Below are 20,126 nucleotides of genomic sequence, written 5' to 3' on the forward strand. Positions count from 1 at the left end.
TTTAAAAAAAACTAAGTAATCATTTAGTCTGTAATTTAGTGTTATAGTAAGGAGCGTTTAAAATGTTGATGCCTCTGACTGGAAATTCATATTTTCCATGTTGACAGACCATCTGGCATACGAAGAATGTTCAGAATTATCTTTAAAGCAAATATTCATCAATTAATTAAAACAATATATTGAAAAAATAACGTCCATCGTTGATATATAGGAATGACTACATTGAGAACTTGATATTCCGACTGTCATTCAAGGAATTGTCATTCAATAATGCGCCATAGCCGAGAATTAAAGATATACGGTCGTTATATTAACAGAAATTGTGAAGACCAAATTAAGAATTGCGGTCCCCGAAAGAGGTTTCGTTTCATTGGTATGAGATTCCAATGACTCGAATGATACCAGAAAAACATTCAGTGATAATCTTTTTTTATAAAAAAAAACTGGAAACATGAATCATTTTTGAGATGTCGTTAAAAACTGAAAGTATATAACTTCAAAAGTTCTGACACCATTATCATGTATATTATGTCATCCATTAGAGTAAATAATAACCTATCAATGAAATGACATTGATAAAGTTGTAAAAAGTCGATAAATTAACACCTAAAACACGCAATACTTTATTCTAGACCCACTATTTAATAGGTTTTCCAACGAACCAAACTAAAACCCTCTCATCGCACATTTCGTGTATCATTCTCGTATTTATTCGTTATTTATTACGTAAGTAAACTCTACACGAAAATTAGTACCAATAAAACCGGCGGTTACGCGTTTTAAAAAGCACCGGATTTATTAGCGAAGATCACCAACCGAACAACAACCGCAAAAAAAAACCAGTTTCCGAACCCATTAAATCAAAAATTCATCCTAATTATTCCCGTTCTGGTAAAGTCAGTTTAACATCCACCCAGTCGGCGTTAATTGCCGCCGTTTCGTATAGAAACCGCTTCCCGTGGCGTTGAACACGAAAACAGAGTGACCTCCACACCTACCAGATTTAGGTCCGCTGATGATATCAACATCGTTATATAAGCAGTAACGTGTTTTAAGAAGGTAACGATTTTATATTTCTGTTTTCGGACCGTGAAGCATTAGCATATTTTATGATTTAGTAAAAAGGTTAGGCAAAAAAAACGTTCTTCGTTTGATTTATGATAATCCTTTCACTTTATACCCTTAAAGTTCACTGAGACTGTTGATAAGAGCCTAGTGAGTGTGCTGTAACATTTATCAAATCCAGTACCATTAATTAAGCACCAAAAATCATAATTTTTTGGTAATCCTTGGTATTTTTACTAAATTAAAAAAATCAACACGAAATTCCCGTCATTGTTTTTAAAAACGAAGGAAAAAAAACTGACGTCAAGACCAGACCTTGTTATATCGAAAAGGCAAGCAAATAACTTGAATTGAAATATTGAAATTTATATATAATAAATTACCTTTGCACAAACTAATATAGACCTATATTAAGTTCTAAAAAGTATCTTAAATGCACACAGAGACTATAAGAGTAATTATTTACATTGAGAACTTGAGATTCAGACTGGCATTCAAGAAACTATCATTTAATAAGACAGGTGGTGATATTGTGCTATATCAGCACAAAACTATTACAATTCTTCGGAATCATTAAAATAGTTCTTAGACCTACAGGAACCAAAACATTTGATCTTTTGATAATTGTGTAGTGGAGATGTGAAAAAAATATTATTTCTCTAGACATTAAGTAAGGACCAATGGATCATTCTAGATAAATATCTACTTTTAAGGGAACTGTATGAATAGGCTGTGAGTGAGTCAACAATGTCAAGTAGGATTTAATATAAAAATAGAGGAAAAAATACTTGAATAAATATTTACAAAAAAGTACAAATAATGAAACATGAGCTGATATCACTCAGGATCGATAAGAACTGATCAATATATTTCGGTACAACCATCATAAGAATCTTAAAAGTTACAAAAAAAGGAGTTTACGACTACTGACATGAGTCACCGTCTCCAAAATCAATACAATTAGTTGAGAAACACGTCTTGCTCCACGCTAAATTTAGTTTTAATGTATCCAGATTCTAGAAATGTCTTTAATTATCTTTAAATTTGCAATTTTGGATAAAATAATAGATACGAGAAGCATAATTTTTATATAATTTAAACGTACCAAAGATGAAGACATCTTGATACCGATGTCTTGGTATTTGTCTTTTAGTTATATGGAAATGTTTAGGTTTAAAATAGTTTTGGAATCAATAAAAACTATTTTTGAAAAACTAAGAAAACATTTAGTCTATAATTCAATTTAATGATAAAAAAGGTGTAAACTTTTTATTTCATAGGAAATTCATATTTTTCCGGTTGACAGACCATCTGGCATATGAAAAATTTCCAAGATTGTCTCGAAAACAAATATTTAAAGCAACATGTTGTAAAAATAGCGTTCCTCTTTGATACATAGTGGATGGGAATTGGGGAAACTTCACCGTTCCCATACGCGATCATAAATAATAAAATATCCTGCCTGAAAAGTGTCTTCGGGGTACGTTTGATGGTGGAGATGCGTTCTCCTCAACGCCCCCGTATCCGCGACGGCGACCTCCTCCAGATGCCGGGCCCTCTCCTCGGCCAGGCGTCTCTCCAGCTGGTCCACGTCCAGACGAACACCTTCGCCGAGCTCCGTCACCGGCTTCGAGCCGGTCCACACCTTCTCGAAGAAGCTCACCGTTTCGCGAAGCCGCTTGCTCGCGGGAGAACCTGGGGGACGGTCGGGATCCGTGCCGCCGCCGCCGCCACCCCCTGGATCCTTTTGGGGCGCACTCATGGCACAAGAACGATGGTCGAAAGACGCCGCATCAGTCTGCTGGGTCTGTCTGACGTAGGACGGGTGCCGTGACGTCGTATGATCGCGTTCCGCTCGATACTGCTTGGCGGCGCGACAGTGGCATAGCTTCGAAGTCGATGGCGAGTCTGATGTGGAGGGAGCGACTTCGATACGCAGGACCAGGGCCTCAAATAAGGAAAAAGCATCTCGTTCTGTCGTCCCCGCACTGCGAATTCGAATGTTATCGTCAAAACGATGGAGAATTTATCTCGAACAATAGTATAGACCGTTTAAAACGAAATATTTATCCGTAAAAATAATGTAATGTTGTTTCAATAACTCTAAATGATTCTACGCCTAAAAAAAGCAAGTCGTAGCATATAATTGGTTTGTTTTAGGCATGCGTATTTCGATATTTTTAACTGTTAAAACATGACTATGAATATTGTTCACTAAACTACACAAACAATATTACCGTTACAATACTATTTTAATATAAACGAAACCATTAATTGTAAACATGTCATTCACACCTCAAACCAGCAAAGAAATACATACATACAGACTAATAGAAACGATAGGAGCTTTAATAAGTATTAGAACTAGACATCATATCATTGAATACCTCTCCTAACCTTCCTCAACCTAACCTGAGAGCTGTAAACTTAGGACTTAAAATTAATGAAAATCTGACATGTATTTTAAAACTTTCATGATTTCAGTCAGACAACTTTAGTTAGTCTGAAAACAATGCGTCGGGTCACAAGTGAATAAAAACTATGATTCAATTTAATGAATTGCTCCTTGAACTGCCTTGCCAATCATCTTATAGTCCAAATCTCGACCTCATCAACTACTGACCATTCGCAGACCTCACAAATATGCTGCAGCGAAAAATATTTGAAACAACACAGAATCACAGGTTATTTTAAAATAAAACAAATCTTTCTCAAATTGAAATGACGATGAGGACAAAAGAGAAGTGATATACTAGCAGAAGAGAATACAAATAAGCTCAAACAAAGAACGACACTTTTAAATTATTATTTGCGAATTAAAAAAACACTTTTTAACACACAATTTTTTCATAGGTAAAGAAAGAGGTTAAAAACAGTAGCGGGACTGAGACTACAAATGTATGTAGTTTATAAACACTTTTAATTGTATTTTGAACCATTTTACGTTAATACCCATTGCGAATAAACAAACAATCTGGGTCAACAACTAAAACAGAAAATTTATATTGCGAAAACCCTCTTAATTTATCCGGTACTTGCATGATCAGTATTAACTTGCTAAGTATTGAACTCATACTTTTCAATCACACCCTGCTGACCGATGTGATATCTAATCCAAATAGAATTCAAGATAGAGTTATAAACCCAATAATTCCAAAAGAAATTGCCAAAAAAAATTCGATAAAAATTTCAATATCAAAAAGCTCCAGTTAATTGAGCCACAAACAGTTAAAAGTTAGACCAAAGTTATGTCCATGCGGCATTTTTAAGAGAAACACCTCGTTAGTTAAACAATCTGCGACCATCCAGATGTCACAAGGGGTACTTATGACGTAGTGCGCAGGTTGTTGAACCATTTAGTACTAGCCCTGGGTATCACTTTAAACAACTGTGGATGGATATCCAGTTTCTCATACCAGGACCTCAGATAGAACAGTGTCCTGATATTCCTAATTCATTCATCTTTATATATAATAATATGAAATCGCAAATCCGAATGATAAAATGTAACATACCACTCAACTTTTTTAAATCTCAGCGATTTGATTGAACAATTTGCTTTGACATTATCGGTTATTAATCGCTGTTTACAGATATCAAAAGAATGCTCCATGGAAGTGGATTTGAGGAGTAAAGTTGAGTTCTGTCTTAAAGTTATTTTATTGATAGGTCATGAACTTATTGAATGATGGAACCTAGGCAGCAGATAAGCATTTATAATTACCATCACTATCATCTTATTATTGGAAGTATGGACAACACTAAAATATTGGCTAAGATATACGGCATAATTGACTACACATAGTAAATAGATACAATCCTCAAAATGTTCATCAGATATTGCAAATTGTATCCCCAATAATATGTTATATGAAGTGACTGTGGATAACTCCAACATTACTAATCAAATCTGGTTTTTTAGAGACAGATGTGATTGTAACGTGTGTATTGTAAAACACAATATTTTGATAAAAAAGATAATACAAACTTCAACACCATCTGCATCGAAATTTATTGGCAAACGTCAGTAGTTAGAAAAATTTGCTTTGTTCGTTTCCTGTATTCTTCTAAAGCTTCGAAATGATAAATAACCTCTTGTTTGATGCCCAATTACCAATTTGTTTCTATAAAGAGTGTAAATGTCCGTGAAGCCATGATTTCTGACTATCAAAAGACGTGAACAGAAATGTCAATCGACAAAGGCTTCGAAAAAGACCATTACTGAAATAGAATTCAGCACATGTTTAAAATACTTGGTAAAAAATTCGCCATAATCAAGAAATAAATAACACATTAACATTTTATTTAAATTTTTATTTAATATTGTAGATGTATTATAACAGGCCAATTGAAAAGTCCCCGGCATGACACATAGATGGCGCTACTAGAATTAAATCCATATGTTTTTTAGTTAGCGCTAACCCTCAAAAGATGCGTGTATAAATTTGACAGCTGTCGGATCATTAGTTTGTGAATTATAGCATTTTGAATGAAGCAACTTTTGTTATTATGAAAAAAATGGATAAAAATCAATTTTGCGTGTTAACTAAATACTGCTTTTTGAAGGGAAAATATACAGTTAAAGCAAAAACTTAGTTTGATGCCGACTTTCCGGATACTGTCCCAGGAAAATCAATCATCAAGGATTGCTATGCTAAGTTTAGACGTGGTGAAATGAGCACCGAAGACGGTGAACGCAGTGGACGCCCAAGAGAGGTTGTTACCGGCGAAAACATTTAAAAAATCCACAAAATGATTTTGAATGATCGTAAATTGAAACTGAATGAAATAGCAGACACTCTAAAGATATCAACTGAACGTGTATATCATTCACGAATGTTTGGGTATGAGAAAGCTCTGTGTAAAGTGAGTGCCACACGAGCTCACTTTTAACCAAAAGCAACGACGAGTTGATGATTTGGAGCAGTGTTTGAAAATGATCAGGCGTGATAAACCCGAGTTTTTGCATCGATATGTGATGAAACATGGCTCCATCATTTCATTCCGAAGTCCAATCGACAGTCATCCGGGTGGATTGCACACTATGATTCTGCTCCAAAGCGTGGGAAAACAGTCGGCTGGCAAGGTTATGGCGTCTGTATTTTCGGATGCGCATGAAACAATTTCCATTGACTACCTTGAAAAAGGAAAGACCATCAACAGCGACTATTACATAGCGTTATTGGACCATTTGAAGGACGAAATTGCCGAAAAACGGCCGCATTTGAAGAAAAATAAAGTGCTGTTTCACTAAGACTATGCACCCTCTCATAAGTCAGTGAAAATGATAGCAAAAATTCATGAATTGAGCTTCGAATTGTTTCCTCATCCACTGTATTCTCCAGGTCTGGCCCCAGAGACTATGTCCTGTCCCCAGATCTCAAGAAAATACTCACTGGGAAGAAATGTTCCTCTAATGAAGAGGTGATCGCCGAAACTGAAGTTTATTTTGAAGCAAAGGACAAATCGTACTACAAAAATGTTGGAGGGTCGCTATAATCACGGTATCACCCTTGAAGGAAATGATGTTGAATAAAAAAAACTAAGTTTTAATATTTTTTAGTAGTGACAAAAGCAAACTCTCTTAAAACTCAAATTACATAAATTACTTTTCAAATTAACGTTAAAATTGATCCCAATATGACAATTTTCAATATCAATCCAACTACCAATAATAGTAATCTACATTTAAATAGGGACATCATAACTAATCAGTATAGACATTTCATTTAAGTTTATTTTGATAAATCGAAAAGTATCCGATTTTTTCGTGTTATTTTATTGCCAGTTCTCATCAAACTGTCCTGATTAATGCTTGTTAAACCGCAAAAAAAACAATATCGCTACTTATCAGTAACCGCTTTCGCATGCCACTTGTGTGAGTATTATCAGCCTGAACAACTGTCACAAACCCGTCGACATCAAACAAATTTATTTGCCAACCAGAACCCGTAAAAACTATTTATTTATGGCTAAGTATTATTTATAATTATTGATAAAATAAATTGTAGAAATCGTCAATAATGATTAGAGATAATGTGTTTAATTATTTTAAGTTATCAAGCGATCATAAGCCTCAACTTAACAATAATTAAATTATTGTATGCCAAATTCTAATAGATGGCTTATTAATATTTTGTTCGATAAAGCCAATGTAAGAGTTCAATTGAAAAGTCCCCGGCCCGACACATAGATGGCACTACTAGAATAAAAACCATATGTTTTTTAGTTAGCCGTAACCTTCCCAAGATGCGTGTATAAATTTGACAGCTGTCGGATCATTAGTTTGTGAATTATAGCATTTTGAGTGAAGCAACTTTTGTTGAAAAAAATGGATAGAAAGGAATTTCGCCTGTTGATAAAATATTGCTTTTTGAAGAGAAAAAACACAGTTGAAGCAAAAATTTGGCTTGATGCCGAGTTTCTGGACACTTCCCCAGGAAAATCAACCATCAAGCATTAGTATGCTAAGTTTAGACGTGGTGAAATGAACACCGAAGACGGTGAACGGACAACCAAAAGAGATTGTTACCGATGAAAACATTTAAAATATCCACAAAATGATTTTGAATGACCGTAAATTGAAATTGAATGAAATAGCAGAAACTCTAAAGATATCAACTGAAGGTGTACATCATATTGACTATTACATAGCGTTATTGGAAGCGTTTGGCGTTTGAAGGGCGAAATCGCTCAAAAACGGCCACATATGAAGAAAAAGAAAGTGCTGCTTCACCAAGACAATGCACCGTGTCAAAAATCCATGAATTGGGCTTCGAATTACTTTATCATCCACCGTATTCTCTAGATCTGGCCCCCAGCGACTATTTCCTGTTCTCAGATCTCAAAAGAATGCTCGCTGGAAAGACATTTTCGTCGAATGAAGAGGTAGTGAACGAAACTGATGCCTATTTAGAAGCAAAGGACAAATCGTACTACAAAAATGGTATCGAAAAGTTGGAGGGTCGCTATAATCAATATATCACCCTTGAAGAGAATTATGTTGAATAAAAAAAACTAATTTTGCCAAAAAAATTGTTTTACTATGGTGAGCCGGTTACTTTTCAATCGACCTGTTTTGCAACCTAAATACTACAGCTTTAGTAAAATCATAAAACTAGACATCACTTTTAAGTAACACCTAACTTAACCTCATAGTGCCAACCTTAACATTTCAATATCAAAACAATTTTATGACAATCTGATATTTGGCTTCAAACTTACAATGATTTCAGTAAAACAACTTTGGTTTTCTTTTAAATCAATGTATCGTATCATAAGTGAATAGAAAACGTGAATGATTTTATATTCAAACTCCCTTTCTAGCAGTCTTACAGTCCAGATCTTGCTCCCATATATCACTATTTGCAGGCCCTAAAAATATGGTCAACCAAAAAAGGTTTGGAGCAAATGAAGAAGTGATCATAGGCTATTTTAAAGAAAAACAAATAATTATATTAAAAAGGTTTAAGTTGTTGTTTTATTAGTTAGTCCAAGGATATTTATTTTATTTTTAAATACAAACCGTAGTTTTGATGAAGAGATGGTGAGACACTCTGTGTTAAAACTTTTGAAGAAATGAAGATAATAAAGTAGATAAGTACCAAATAAAAGCTTCTGAAACCTATGTTTTTCTTAAAAGGATTGAAGTCAAATAATGAAAATAGTTGAAGGATGATATCGAATATAGTAAGAATGAACACTGTTTAAGAGAAGATAACACAACCCGACATAAAAAGTGATGGTAATCAAACAAAGATAACAGTTAGAAGTATACAAAAATCAAAAATATATTCAAAATGTTATGCTCAGCATAATAATAATTTTAGAATGACTTTAACAGAACTAAAGTTCAAGAAGGCAACAAAATGAACTAAATCAAATATAACAAAAGAAAATATGTACTAAAATATTATAAAAAGAGAACAAGCATAATTATATATTTAAAATTGTATTTTCCATATGTATTCCTGCACAAACTACACTAACAACCTAGCAAGCCTTTAAATAAATGCAATGAAACCGCTGATTATTCGGGTCACATATGGGCAATAACATCGCACATCAAATCGCCATATTTATGCATGATTCAGTCCTTGTTACACTTCCAAGATAAATTGTAACCAATTTATCATAGAAAGAAACATACAGTTGCATAAAAATTCGAGAAACATTGACAGTTTTCATATATGTTTCTAATCTTAGGTCGAAAAATAACTGTAATTATTTTTATAAGACTGGCGTAATTTATATTTTATCGTATCAGGTAATTAATTTGTCATTTGTATTTATCTTTTATTGTCATTTGACTGAAATGTAAACGATAACACCAATTAATATTTTTAATTTACGTTTTTTATTATTTAAAAAAGCGTTAATTATTGATGATTTATTTTGCAGTAAAAAATCGAAGGTAAATTAATGGAAGCTTCAATCGAGTGAGGCAACATGACAATACTCAGCTACAATAAAAACCTAAACCTTCAATAACGTTCATATAAAACGTCCACGCCACCTTGGAACACGAACTTCACATATACATCCCCAGTTGTCTATAAGTTTCCCAAAAATATCCTAGAAGATTAAAAAATTCGTAGAAAATGCCCCGGATTGTCAAAATTGCTTTTATCGCTATGTTAGTAAAACAGTTCTCTACACTGACGCGATATTTTGGCGCCATATGTCACTTGGTTTGGTTATAATGTACGATTTTATCAGGCCATCTCAAGTGTTTTGTTCCCTCTTATTTTGGGCTTCAAAGTATCGTCAGCATGGATTCCTTTCCTTGTGGTGATACTGATGACTCGCCTACTGATGTTGATGGTCTAGCTAAACAGACAGCTTCCAGCCAGCCACTCATCCATAAGTCGCTCTACCACCCAGCTTATTCCAACCATTATTTAACAAATACATCGATGTCACAAATCAAGAAATCTTTCACTCTTGTCTTATTGTCTTTTGCTTCAAAATACGCCTCAGTTTCGGCGATCACCTCTTCATTCGATGAAAATTTCTTCCCAGCGAGCATTCTTTTGAGATCTGAGAACAGGAAATAGTCGCTGGTGGCCAGATCTGGAGAATACGATGGATGAAGAAGCAATTTGAAGCCCAATTCATGGATTTTTGCCATCGTTTTTACTGACATGTGACACGGTGAATTGTCTTGGTGAAGCAGCAGTTTCTTTTTCTTAACTTAAGACGCCATAACCTTGCCAGCCGACTGTTGAGTTTTCCCACGCTTTGGAAAGTGTTCATCGTGTGCACTCCACTCGGATGATTGTCGATTGGACTTCGGTATGAAATGATGGAGCTATGTTTCATCCAATATCATATATCGCCGAAAAAACTCGGGTTCATTACGTTCTATCATCTACAAACACTGCTCCGAATCATCAACTCCTTGTTGTTTTTCGTCAAAAGTGAGCTCGCGCGGCACCCATTTTGCACAGAGATTTCTCATATCCAAATATTCGTGAATGATATGATGCACACGTTCAGTTGATATCTTTAGAGTGTCTGCTATTTCATTCACTTTCAATTTACGGTCATTCAAAACCATTTTGTGGATTTTTTAAGTGTTTTCGTCGGTAACAATCTCTTTTGGGCGTCCACTGCGTACACCGTCTTCGGTGCTCATATCACCACGTCTAAACTTAGCATACTAATCCTTGATGGTTGATTTTCCTGGGGCAGTGTCCGGAAACTCGGCATCAAGCCACGTTTTTGCTTCAACTGTATTTTTTTCCTTCAAAAACCAATATTTTATCAACACGCGAAATTCCTTTTTATCCATTTTTTTCACAATAACAAAAGTTGTTTCACTCAAAATGTTATAATTCACAAAATAATGATCCGACAGCTGTCAAATTTATACATGCATCTTTTGAGGTTTAGGGCTAACTAAAAAACGTATAACATTAACCATTCCATCGATGATACGTTATACGGATTTTAATGGTAGGACTGGGTGAAAAAACATAGACTGCCGTTTTAAAATAAAAATCAATTAATCAAGTCTGTGATCGAAATTAAACGATATACATTCTTATGAATGACGACAAATTTTGTTTTTTACACGGCCACAACCAAAAGGTGATTCTGGCAAAGTGTCAAGCATCAAGTAATTTATGCATTCTGTCAGGACGGTTTTTAACGCCTATTCTTCTTTATTTTCGTACAAATTCGTATATTATATAACTCTATTGTTTCCATTTTGATTGCCTTACGCACATTTTTTTTATACTAGTGCAATAAAAAGAACAAACAACATATTCAGGATCGATTATTTCACTTGATATTTATTTATGTTTAGAAAATAAACAAAAAAAATCAAACCAAAACGATAAGAATTATAAAGTTTAGTAAAGGTTTTACACAAAAATTGATCTCGCTTTTTAAATACTTTTCAAAGTGATTATAGTCATATGAATTTCAAATACTAATCAATCATATCTGAATCCTTTTGATCGATGACCTTTTACCACTTCCCTGGTAAACTCATTATTCCGTGACAGTAAAACCTGCGAGATTTGTTGACGAAAATACTGAACGAAGTGATTTTCATGAGTCCCTTTTGAAGCTAACTTCATATTAAGAGAGTTTTACACAGCCAGGAATAATGACAGTCGAAGGTGGCAAGGTCTGGAGTATACGGTGTATAGTTCGTTTCAGCAAAAATTCACAGATTCGGTCGATTAAATGATTCACATTGACTTTCAATGTTTCACATCACAAATATTGACTGAGTGAACGAATGACGCTATATCTACATCTATCTATTTCAATAATATCTATACGTTATAACAATATTATATAATGGTACTTACAATTTTTTATTATTTTAATTCCTCTGCTTCGAAATGACAATTTTTCCCTCAATCCCTCCTTCAACCAAGCTAAGTCTGAAATGACGCCGTCTGGAGAGGATCGAGAAGGTAGAAAACTCTTCCACACGCTGTCCAAAGGCAGTTGCAATCGCTGCCATACAGAAAAATCTCCAGAATTTGCAGAAACACTACCACAAGTATACATTTACATCATGTAGCAATAAACTGCATGAAAAAATATACAAAATGTGAGACATACCAAAGACCAGACAAAATTTAATAGAAAACAATTTTAATTATATATGTACCCTAGATAGATTTATATATTATATATAAATGTAGGTTCATGATCATGACAATACAAGTACTCGCACAATTAACAGAACGTTTAAGACAAGCTTTTTGGTTTTCCCAAGAAGGTCTTCATTTTTAAAATCGCTATAAACACATCGTTAAAAGCACACACTGCTGTAAGATATACAATTATTAATTGTTTTATTAAAAATATATAAGCCATGATATGTGAAGGATTTAAAATAACAAAAACGTTTGTTTTACTTCTAAAACTACTTTATTTTAGGGAAAAACGATGCGACATGTTGAACAGCGACATAAAATGACACAAACGATCCATATTCAACACAATACAAACCAAACACCTATCTCTAGTTGTCTCACTCGTTACATCATTGAATCTTAACAGAAATACCCGGTCCTGTTTCCTCGAATACGTAGTTTGTAGCCAGTACCTTAACAGTCACACGATATAACAAACATATTAAACATAAAAAAGTCATTATAAGGAATTGTCGTCAAAAAGTAATATTAGGTTCTTCAAGAAACAGATAAAGGAGCAACTGCTGTCTATAAAAAGTACTAAAAAACGACTGTAACAGAAAAAATAGTGGAACTAACTAAATATTTTAATAAAATATCTAATACAAGTACTAAAGACTCCATACCTGACAAGGTCAGACTATTAATAATAATTCTAAAGACAAATCGATCGAAAAATAATCGATTAATATGACATTTTACCAAGCACGGAATGAAAATCAGAACGAATAAGACTTATTTAAACCTTATTTTACAAAACCCGACAAAATAACACAAACAATGGAAAAATGTAGCTCGTAACGCTCCTTGAGCAAAAACAAAAGCCAATTTATCAATAAACTGTTTTATCGCCTTCAAAACCTGCTGGATAATGCTCGGCAAACATACTGATTTAATTAAAACAAATGGGAACCGTTATCTGTTTAACTTGGATGAGAGATCCTTGGCCTGTAATCCTTCACAATCTTTAGTTACCAACAAGTAACCAATACAGGGCTTTGTACGGATTACCAACGCTGGTGCGCGATTACTAGTTGAAATTGAGTCCTCGACATAGACGTATATATGTTATGTTATGTTTTAAAAAACAAAAGCAACGATATCTACTACCAAAAATGGGAAGTATTAACGTGGAACTTAAAATGGATTGTTTTCACTTCTCTCTACATAATTATTATTGAGTTTTTCAATTTATACAGGCGCCAATCAGAAAAGACTCAAAATTGCATTCTCGACATTCAGTACCTTTGTTGTTTAACTTGAATCTGCTTCTACAGACTATCAATTCAAATTTTAAAGACTTATGGTGATGATGTTTCGAATTAATCTGTTTTTGTTTAAACTATACAAAAGTGGTGATGTTGATGTCAACAATAAAAAGCGTCCTGAATAATTTTAAAAAATTGAAGACAATGAATTGTAAGACACAGTGCATCAAACATTCTTAAAAACTTATGATGAAGAGGACCAAAAAAAGACAACAAATTCCAAGGACTATTGGGCAAAAATCTAGCTCCAGATCTCAAGGAACATTCAGGCTAATTACTAATTGATGAGTTTCTAGCGATTTTAACATGGAAATTTAATTGCCTGCCTGGCTTTCTGTGGCGTGATATGAGTGGCAATGAATGATCGATCTACTACGACAATTCCAATTCAATACCGAAGCAGATTATTCATGGCCATACAGCCTTGTTGTGCATATAGAGGTATTATCAAGGTTTAGTGTATTACTAGTCACTCTCTTGTATAACAGGAACCCACCTCAGGATACAAGAATTGTAATGGATACACTTTTGCAGCTAGAATGGAAAGTTCTGTCACACCCAGCGTACTAACCAGACTTACCACCTGCCGATTACAACGTTTTTTTTTCAGATCTATGATCATATAAAGTAGTAGCTAGAGTGGCTGTAATTAATTAGTTTTAGTTATAAAGGCATAGTAGGTACATGTGAAATTTAAAAAACAATATAAATAATGGTAATATATAAACAACCATAGATTATTTATTAAGTTTTTTTGTACATACGTCATCAAGTTGTTTAATATATTGCCTGCCGCAATTTGTAAATTAGTTTTAGAATCAGACAATATTATCCTTCTCATTTTATTCTAGTCAAAAAGGGACACAATGATGTCGGATTACTCCGAATACGTAAACGAATGAGCCTGTCAAAGTCGTCCGGTTGTCAGATGTATGCAAAATTCTTGAAAGCCATAGCGATAAGAGGTTATAACTCTAACCTATAAACTATTGTGTCTGTAATTAACTGTAGTTTTTACATGTACTATAATGTTAAAATAAATTATATTTGATAACATTTTTGTTCAATTATTTTATTTAGATTAGAATTTTTTATATGTCAAATCTAAACTGAACTAAAACTCAGAGTTGATGCGGCAACATTGCGACGTTTTGATGTCACAAATTTAAATGACGTATGTACAAAATAATTTTGAAAATATCACAACAGCAGCGTTAAGTTTTGTCACGAAGATATATCTTTCGGGACATTCTATAATTTGAACGCGATTTGTATATGCGAAATTTAATTAAAAAATAATAATATAAACATAACATTACTATTATAACGATATTTCGAACATAACTGAACAAAATCGGCGTGAAATTAAATTAAAGAAACAGACCACAAAATATCGATACAGCAAGCTTTTCCCTTTTTTGTGTCCGTATTATATTATGCAGCCAAACGACTGGCATTTGTTTGGGGCCGGTGTAATGCGTGAGACTGACCAGCCAACTTGACCGGACTTGTTCGGACTCTATTGATTTTGATGGCGTTGTAGTTTTTGGGTCAATATTATTTCCCTGGCTGGCGGCACGACCGTGGGAGTGGTGCCGGGGGGAAAACGAGAGAGGGGGCATGATTTTATCGCGACCCTCTATGAGATCACGCCGTCGTAAAATCGATGGAAACCCATCGAAGGTCCACCAAAACGAGACGGCCGCTAATAACGGTTAAAGAATATATTTTGTACGACGTATAAGTGTCTCCACATTGTATATTTAGACATGCTTCTTGATAGTATCAGGCTTATAAATTAGTTCTTTTATTTGAAGCATTATCTGCCCATTTTTCAAGCAATTCCACCTCCACCTCGAAGAAACGACGTATTTCTTGAGGCCATCTACGAATCAACCTACTCTGATAGGTAACGACTCACATGTTTCCAAGTATGCTTTTTGGTTTTTGGTTTTGGAACATGTGGTTCAGCGTTGTCATACTAAAGAACAACATTGTCGTGTCTTTTTATAGTTTATATTCCGGCTATTTTTGGGCCAGTACTCGGCTCAAGCGTGTTAATTGTAGTCCATAGCGTTTCCCATTGGTAATTTAATTAGGTTTAGCAGCTCATAGTATAACACACTAAGCTGACACCACCAAATTCAAAGCAATCGCTTGGAGACATGGATATTCTTTGTACTTTGCCTTTGCATTGCGATTTAATCGATACAAATTCAAACATTTTCACACAGAAAAAAGTTTCTGCACGCTTAGGTGACGATATGTCAATGAACTGAAAAGCGAAGCCTGTAAACCAAACCAAAGAACGCTTGATACAACTAAAATTACTTTTTGGATGTAAATAAAGAGAAAGAAATCATTTTAAAATCTAAATTCACCCCGTATGATGTCAGTGTACAGTGAATGAAGTTGGCCATGAAAACAACAAAATCATCTATTTCGCGTATAAATTATGAATTCCAAAGTGTATTAGTGGCGTGCCATCTTGTAAAAACGCAGATAAAACGATCAAATAAACAGAAATTGTAGAAGTTTCGCCAGAAAAATTATGTTCGTGTCCTAGATTTGTTGAAAAAATAACGATATATTTATGAAATCGATTAAAATATATCTATAATTTCTTCAAATACTGAAAAAGTGTACAGAAAGTGTCATATTTTCAACAGCCATTATATTTTCCCAGACACGGATGTACATACATTTATAATGTAATGTGACTGTTTGGTATGGATTCCTGGGCTATACTTCTTTTGAAAAGAGCTGTGATCAGCTTTACACGAAAGACATGAATCACATTTTTTTAAATTGTAACCAAATATATTGCCTAAGAGTCCTCAAGTAACTACGCCTATTCATCTAGCCATAACTCCAAAATTATTTGGAAAACTAATAATAAATAATTACAATAAGCATTTTATTGGTGGGCTCTTGGATATATCTCATACTTTTGATAAAGTATGACACGCAGGCTGCACACTGAACAAAATCTGAAAAAGTTTTCCCATCATTCCTGTTTTGACCATAAAATAAAATAATGAACGCAGTGAAAATATCCCACGGGTTCCACAAGACAGTGTATTAATAAAAACTATTGTGGCAACATATGCAGACGACACGACAATCTTAGCATCTCACGAAGACCCAATGACAGTATCAAGAAGACATCAAACATAGCCTAACAAAATACAACAATTAGAAAAAAAATCTACCCATGTAACTTTTACAAAGTAACAATTGCCAACTTCTCCAAGCATTACATACTTATGAATAAAATCTATGATATATCCGATTTATATTATTTAATAATGTATCTAACTCTTTTCCTTTCTTCTTACCATGGATCTTAACGTAAAGAGTCCTACAACAAGAATTTTATTAGGGAAATTTGCAAGAACCTATTAGGTTTTATACAAACTAATTCACCATTTTTTAAGACCGATTCTTATTTTACTCAACAATTCTTTTAATTAATTTACCAACTTCTTCATAGTTGCTTCCTAGTTATTATATCCAATATTCCTGATAAAAGCAACAAGACTCAGTAATATAAATGTAAATTTACTGTGTCTATATATCAAAAGTGTGTGACGCAGTCACGGATTATCACATACTTATTTAAAACATCTCTTTATTTGAGTTCACGTTTATTTCTGATATTTCTATTTGCCATAGCTGTATCACCTAGAACATCGAAAAAATTCGCATAAATCGCTGTCAGAATTTTCGCATGTTATTCAATGAAAATACTACTATTGGGTCGTCATTTAATTTCGATAAAAATAATGTTTTTTTTTTGTGAAAAAGAAACAAACTTTCGATATATTATTTAACTTGATCTAAAAAAACAATGCCAAGCTTATAACATGTCAATTGAAAAGCACCCTGCCCACCATAGTAAAACACATTTTTTTGCATTTTCTTTATTCAACATAATTCCCTTCAAGTGTGATACACTGATTATAGCGACCCTCCAACTTTTCGATGCCGAATAGTACGATTTGTCCTTTGCTTCAAAATAGGACTCAGGTTCGTCAATCACCTATTCATTCGACAAAAATTTCTACCCAGCGAGCATTCTTTTGAGATCTGAGAACAGGCAATAGTCCCTGGGGGCTAGATCTGGAGAATACGGTGGATGAGGAAGCAATTCAAAGCCCAAATCATGGATTTTTGCCATCGTTTTCACTGACTTGTGACACGGTGCATTGTCTTGGTGAAGTAGCCCTTTCTGTTTCTTCAAATACGTCCGTTTTTGGCGATTTCGTGCTTCAAACGGTCCAATAACGCTATGTATTAATCGCTGTTGATGGTCCTTCCTTTTTTCAAAGTAGTCAATGAAAATTATACCACGTACATTCCAAAATACAGACGCCATAACCTTGCCAGCCGACTGTTGCGTTTTCCCACACTTTGGAGCGGGTTCATCGTGTGCAGTCTACTCGGATGACTGTCACTTTGCTCAGAGCTTTCTCATACCCAAATATTCGTGAATGAGATGATGTACACGTTCAGTTGATATCTTGAGTGTCTGCTATTTCATTCAAACATATGGATTTAATTCTAGTAGCGCCATTTATGTGTCAGGCCGGGGAGTTTTCAATTGACTTGCTATATCATGCGTAATTTAACTTTTTCATTGAAAATATACCCTTCGGAACATACCCTTCTGTAATTTGGTGGCGATTTGTTTCATTTACTATTATTTACGATGTAAAAAATCACGTTCAAGAAATACGTAGTCAACAATTTTTGAAGCCAGAAGAAGCAGTTGATCGGTTCAAACCCCTCATTTCATTATTGATTTTTACATAAATTTGAGCAAAAAAAGTGTAAAGAAAATTGGTTCTACTGCATAGAAACCTGCATTGATTTCCATGGACAATATTTTGAAAAACAGTAAATTCAGTATAGAGTATCATACAATATACTACATAGTATACTAAATATAAAGTGTTTCGAAATATCTGACCAGAATTAAAAGTGTTTGACAGATTTCCTTTTAAAATTCTAATCTAAAATTTAGGCAAGAAGGTAAGTTTTAGCCTATCAATTATAATAAATAAACCCTAATAAATCGAACCTGATCAGATAATAAACAACGACGTTACCATCACCAATAAGTTTGACGCAACAACGTGTTTTATATCTTTAAATTTCGTAGTAAAAGGTCATGGAATTTGAGAAAAAAAACCGCCATTCGATTATACTATTCTAATTTATTTAAACGATGTCAAATATAAATGATGAAGTCACAGTTGATACGGATATTTTTGAAACAAACTCTTGTTCTGAGTTCACGTTTATTTTCGTTTGCCCGTTACATGTGGATCATATAAAAATGCCTTGAGTCAATGGAACATTTTTATTTTTTTGAATTTCATAGCAAAATTCAAGCGAAATTTGAAAATATGTATATATGTATCGACACCATTCGAGATTCTTGCTGCATATATATCATATAACCGGTTCTATCCATAAAAAGGAGCCGTGATGTTTACAGGGTGATGCTAGTGCAAATATTCAATATATATTCGAATATATAACTAATTAATAAATAGTTAATATAAACTAAATAAATACATACAATACAGTCAATAACTTCTTCCCCTGATCTATTGACATGTTGGCCTCTAAACCTACCCTAGCAATCCTAACCTTCAAATGACACGAGTCAAAACTTCATGAATATCTGCAGTCCAATTTAAAAGTTACAGTAATTCTAGTGCAAGAAATGTCTTTTGGAAAGGAGGTTTGTCTCAAAAGAATAAGTAAGTTCAACGATATAAAAAATAGAGGAGGCTTTGACTGAATGTATTTTGATGAAAACAGTTGAATTTTGCTGCAAAGTGTTGTAAAACTTGATATTTTATTAGTTAAACCTTGGTTAACTTAATGTTCAATGAGGTTAGATAATTCTTCTTTACAATTTGTATTTGAAATGTAAATTTTAAATATAATTAGGCCCATTAGGAAAAAAATATTAAAACAACTGAACAGTTCCATCTAGCGGCATTGACTGCTATTGATTGAGAAAGTGACGGTAAACGTCTAATGTCATTATAAAGTGATACATTTTTTACAGATGTCTATACGATCTGACAGTGACATTTAATTAAATACAGCTAGAAAAAAGTTAATTGTAATCTGTCAGATAATATATGACAGTGGTATTGATATTCCATCTGATACTGATACATTTTAATAATGCTAAGGAACAAAATAAAAGTGGTAGTAAACGAGTTACATAGTTTGGGGGATATTTAAACTATCTGACACTAAAAATGGCTAAAATATGTACAGAAAAAAAGTAATAAATTTTCACGGTTAAGAATATGTGACAGTGTCACTGACAAATATTTTGGAATATTGACAGAAGAATTAACAACATACTAAATACCAAAATAAGGCTTAAGATATTGACACCAAATAAAATTAGTAACTGAAAAGCACTACCATTCTGAACAGTTATATCCACCGATTGTAAAAGAAAGCGACAGTAAAAGTCTTCTATTACCTGTGGATGACGTAGGTCATGGTGTTAGGTCACTGGTCAGTGTTATCTTTTTTACAGATACCTACTTGATCTGACAGTGACATTTATTTAAATACGGGTAGAAAAACAAATAAT

General features: G+C 33.7%; 1 protein-coding gene across 5 annotated transcripts in view; it reads right to left on the minus strand.

Annotated features, from left to right (window-relative positions):
• Msp300 (Muscle-specific protein 300 kDa) overlaps window positions 1–20,126 on the minus strand; it is a 232,527-nt gene that overhangs the window by 169,825 nt on the left and 42,576 nt on the right. For 3 of the 5 annotated variants that reach the window (XM_076409217.1, XM_076409218.1, XM_076409216.1), the window contains exon 1: window positions 2,528–2,961. The exons of 1 other annotated variant lie outside the window; for it this stretch is intronic. In XM_076409217.1, the coding sequence (XP_076265332.1) occupies window positions 2,528–2,827 (300 nt within the window). In that variant the 5' untranslated portion in view covers window positions 2,828–2,961. Of the gene's footprint in view, window positions 1–2,527; window positions 3,069–20,126 lie in introns of those variants that run through there. One more of the 5 variants, XM_076409220.1, reaches the window with a different exon arrangement.

The sequence above is a fragment of the Rhynchophorus ferrugineus genome, unplaced genomic scaffold, assembly GCF_030347505.1.
Source record: "Rhynchophorus ferrugineus isolate W39M unplaced genomic scaffold, kcgeb_rfMv2 rfM7, whole genome shotgun sequence".
NCBI lineage: Eukaryota > Metazoa > Arthropoda > Insecta > Coleoptera > Curculionidae > Rhynchophorus > Rhynchophorus ferrugineus.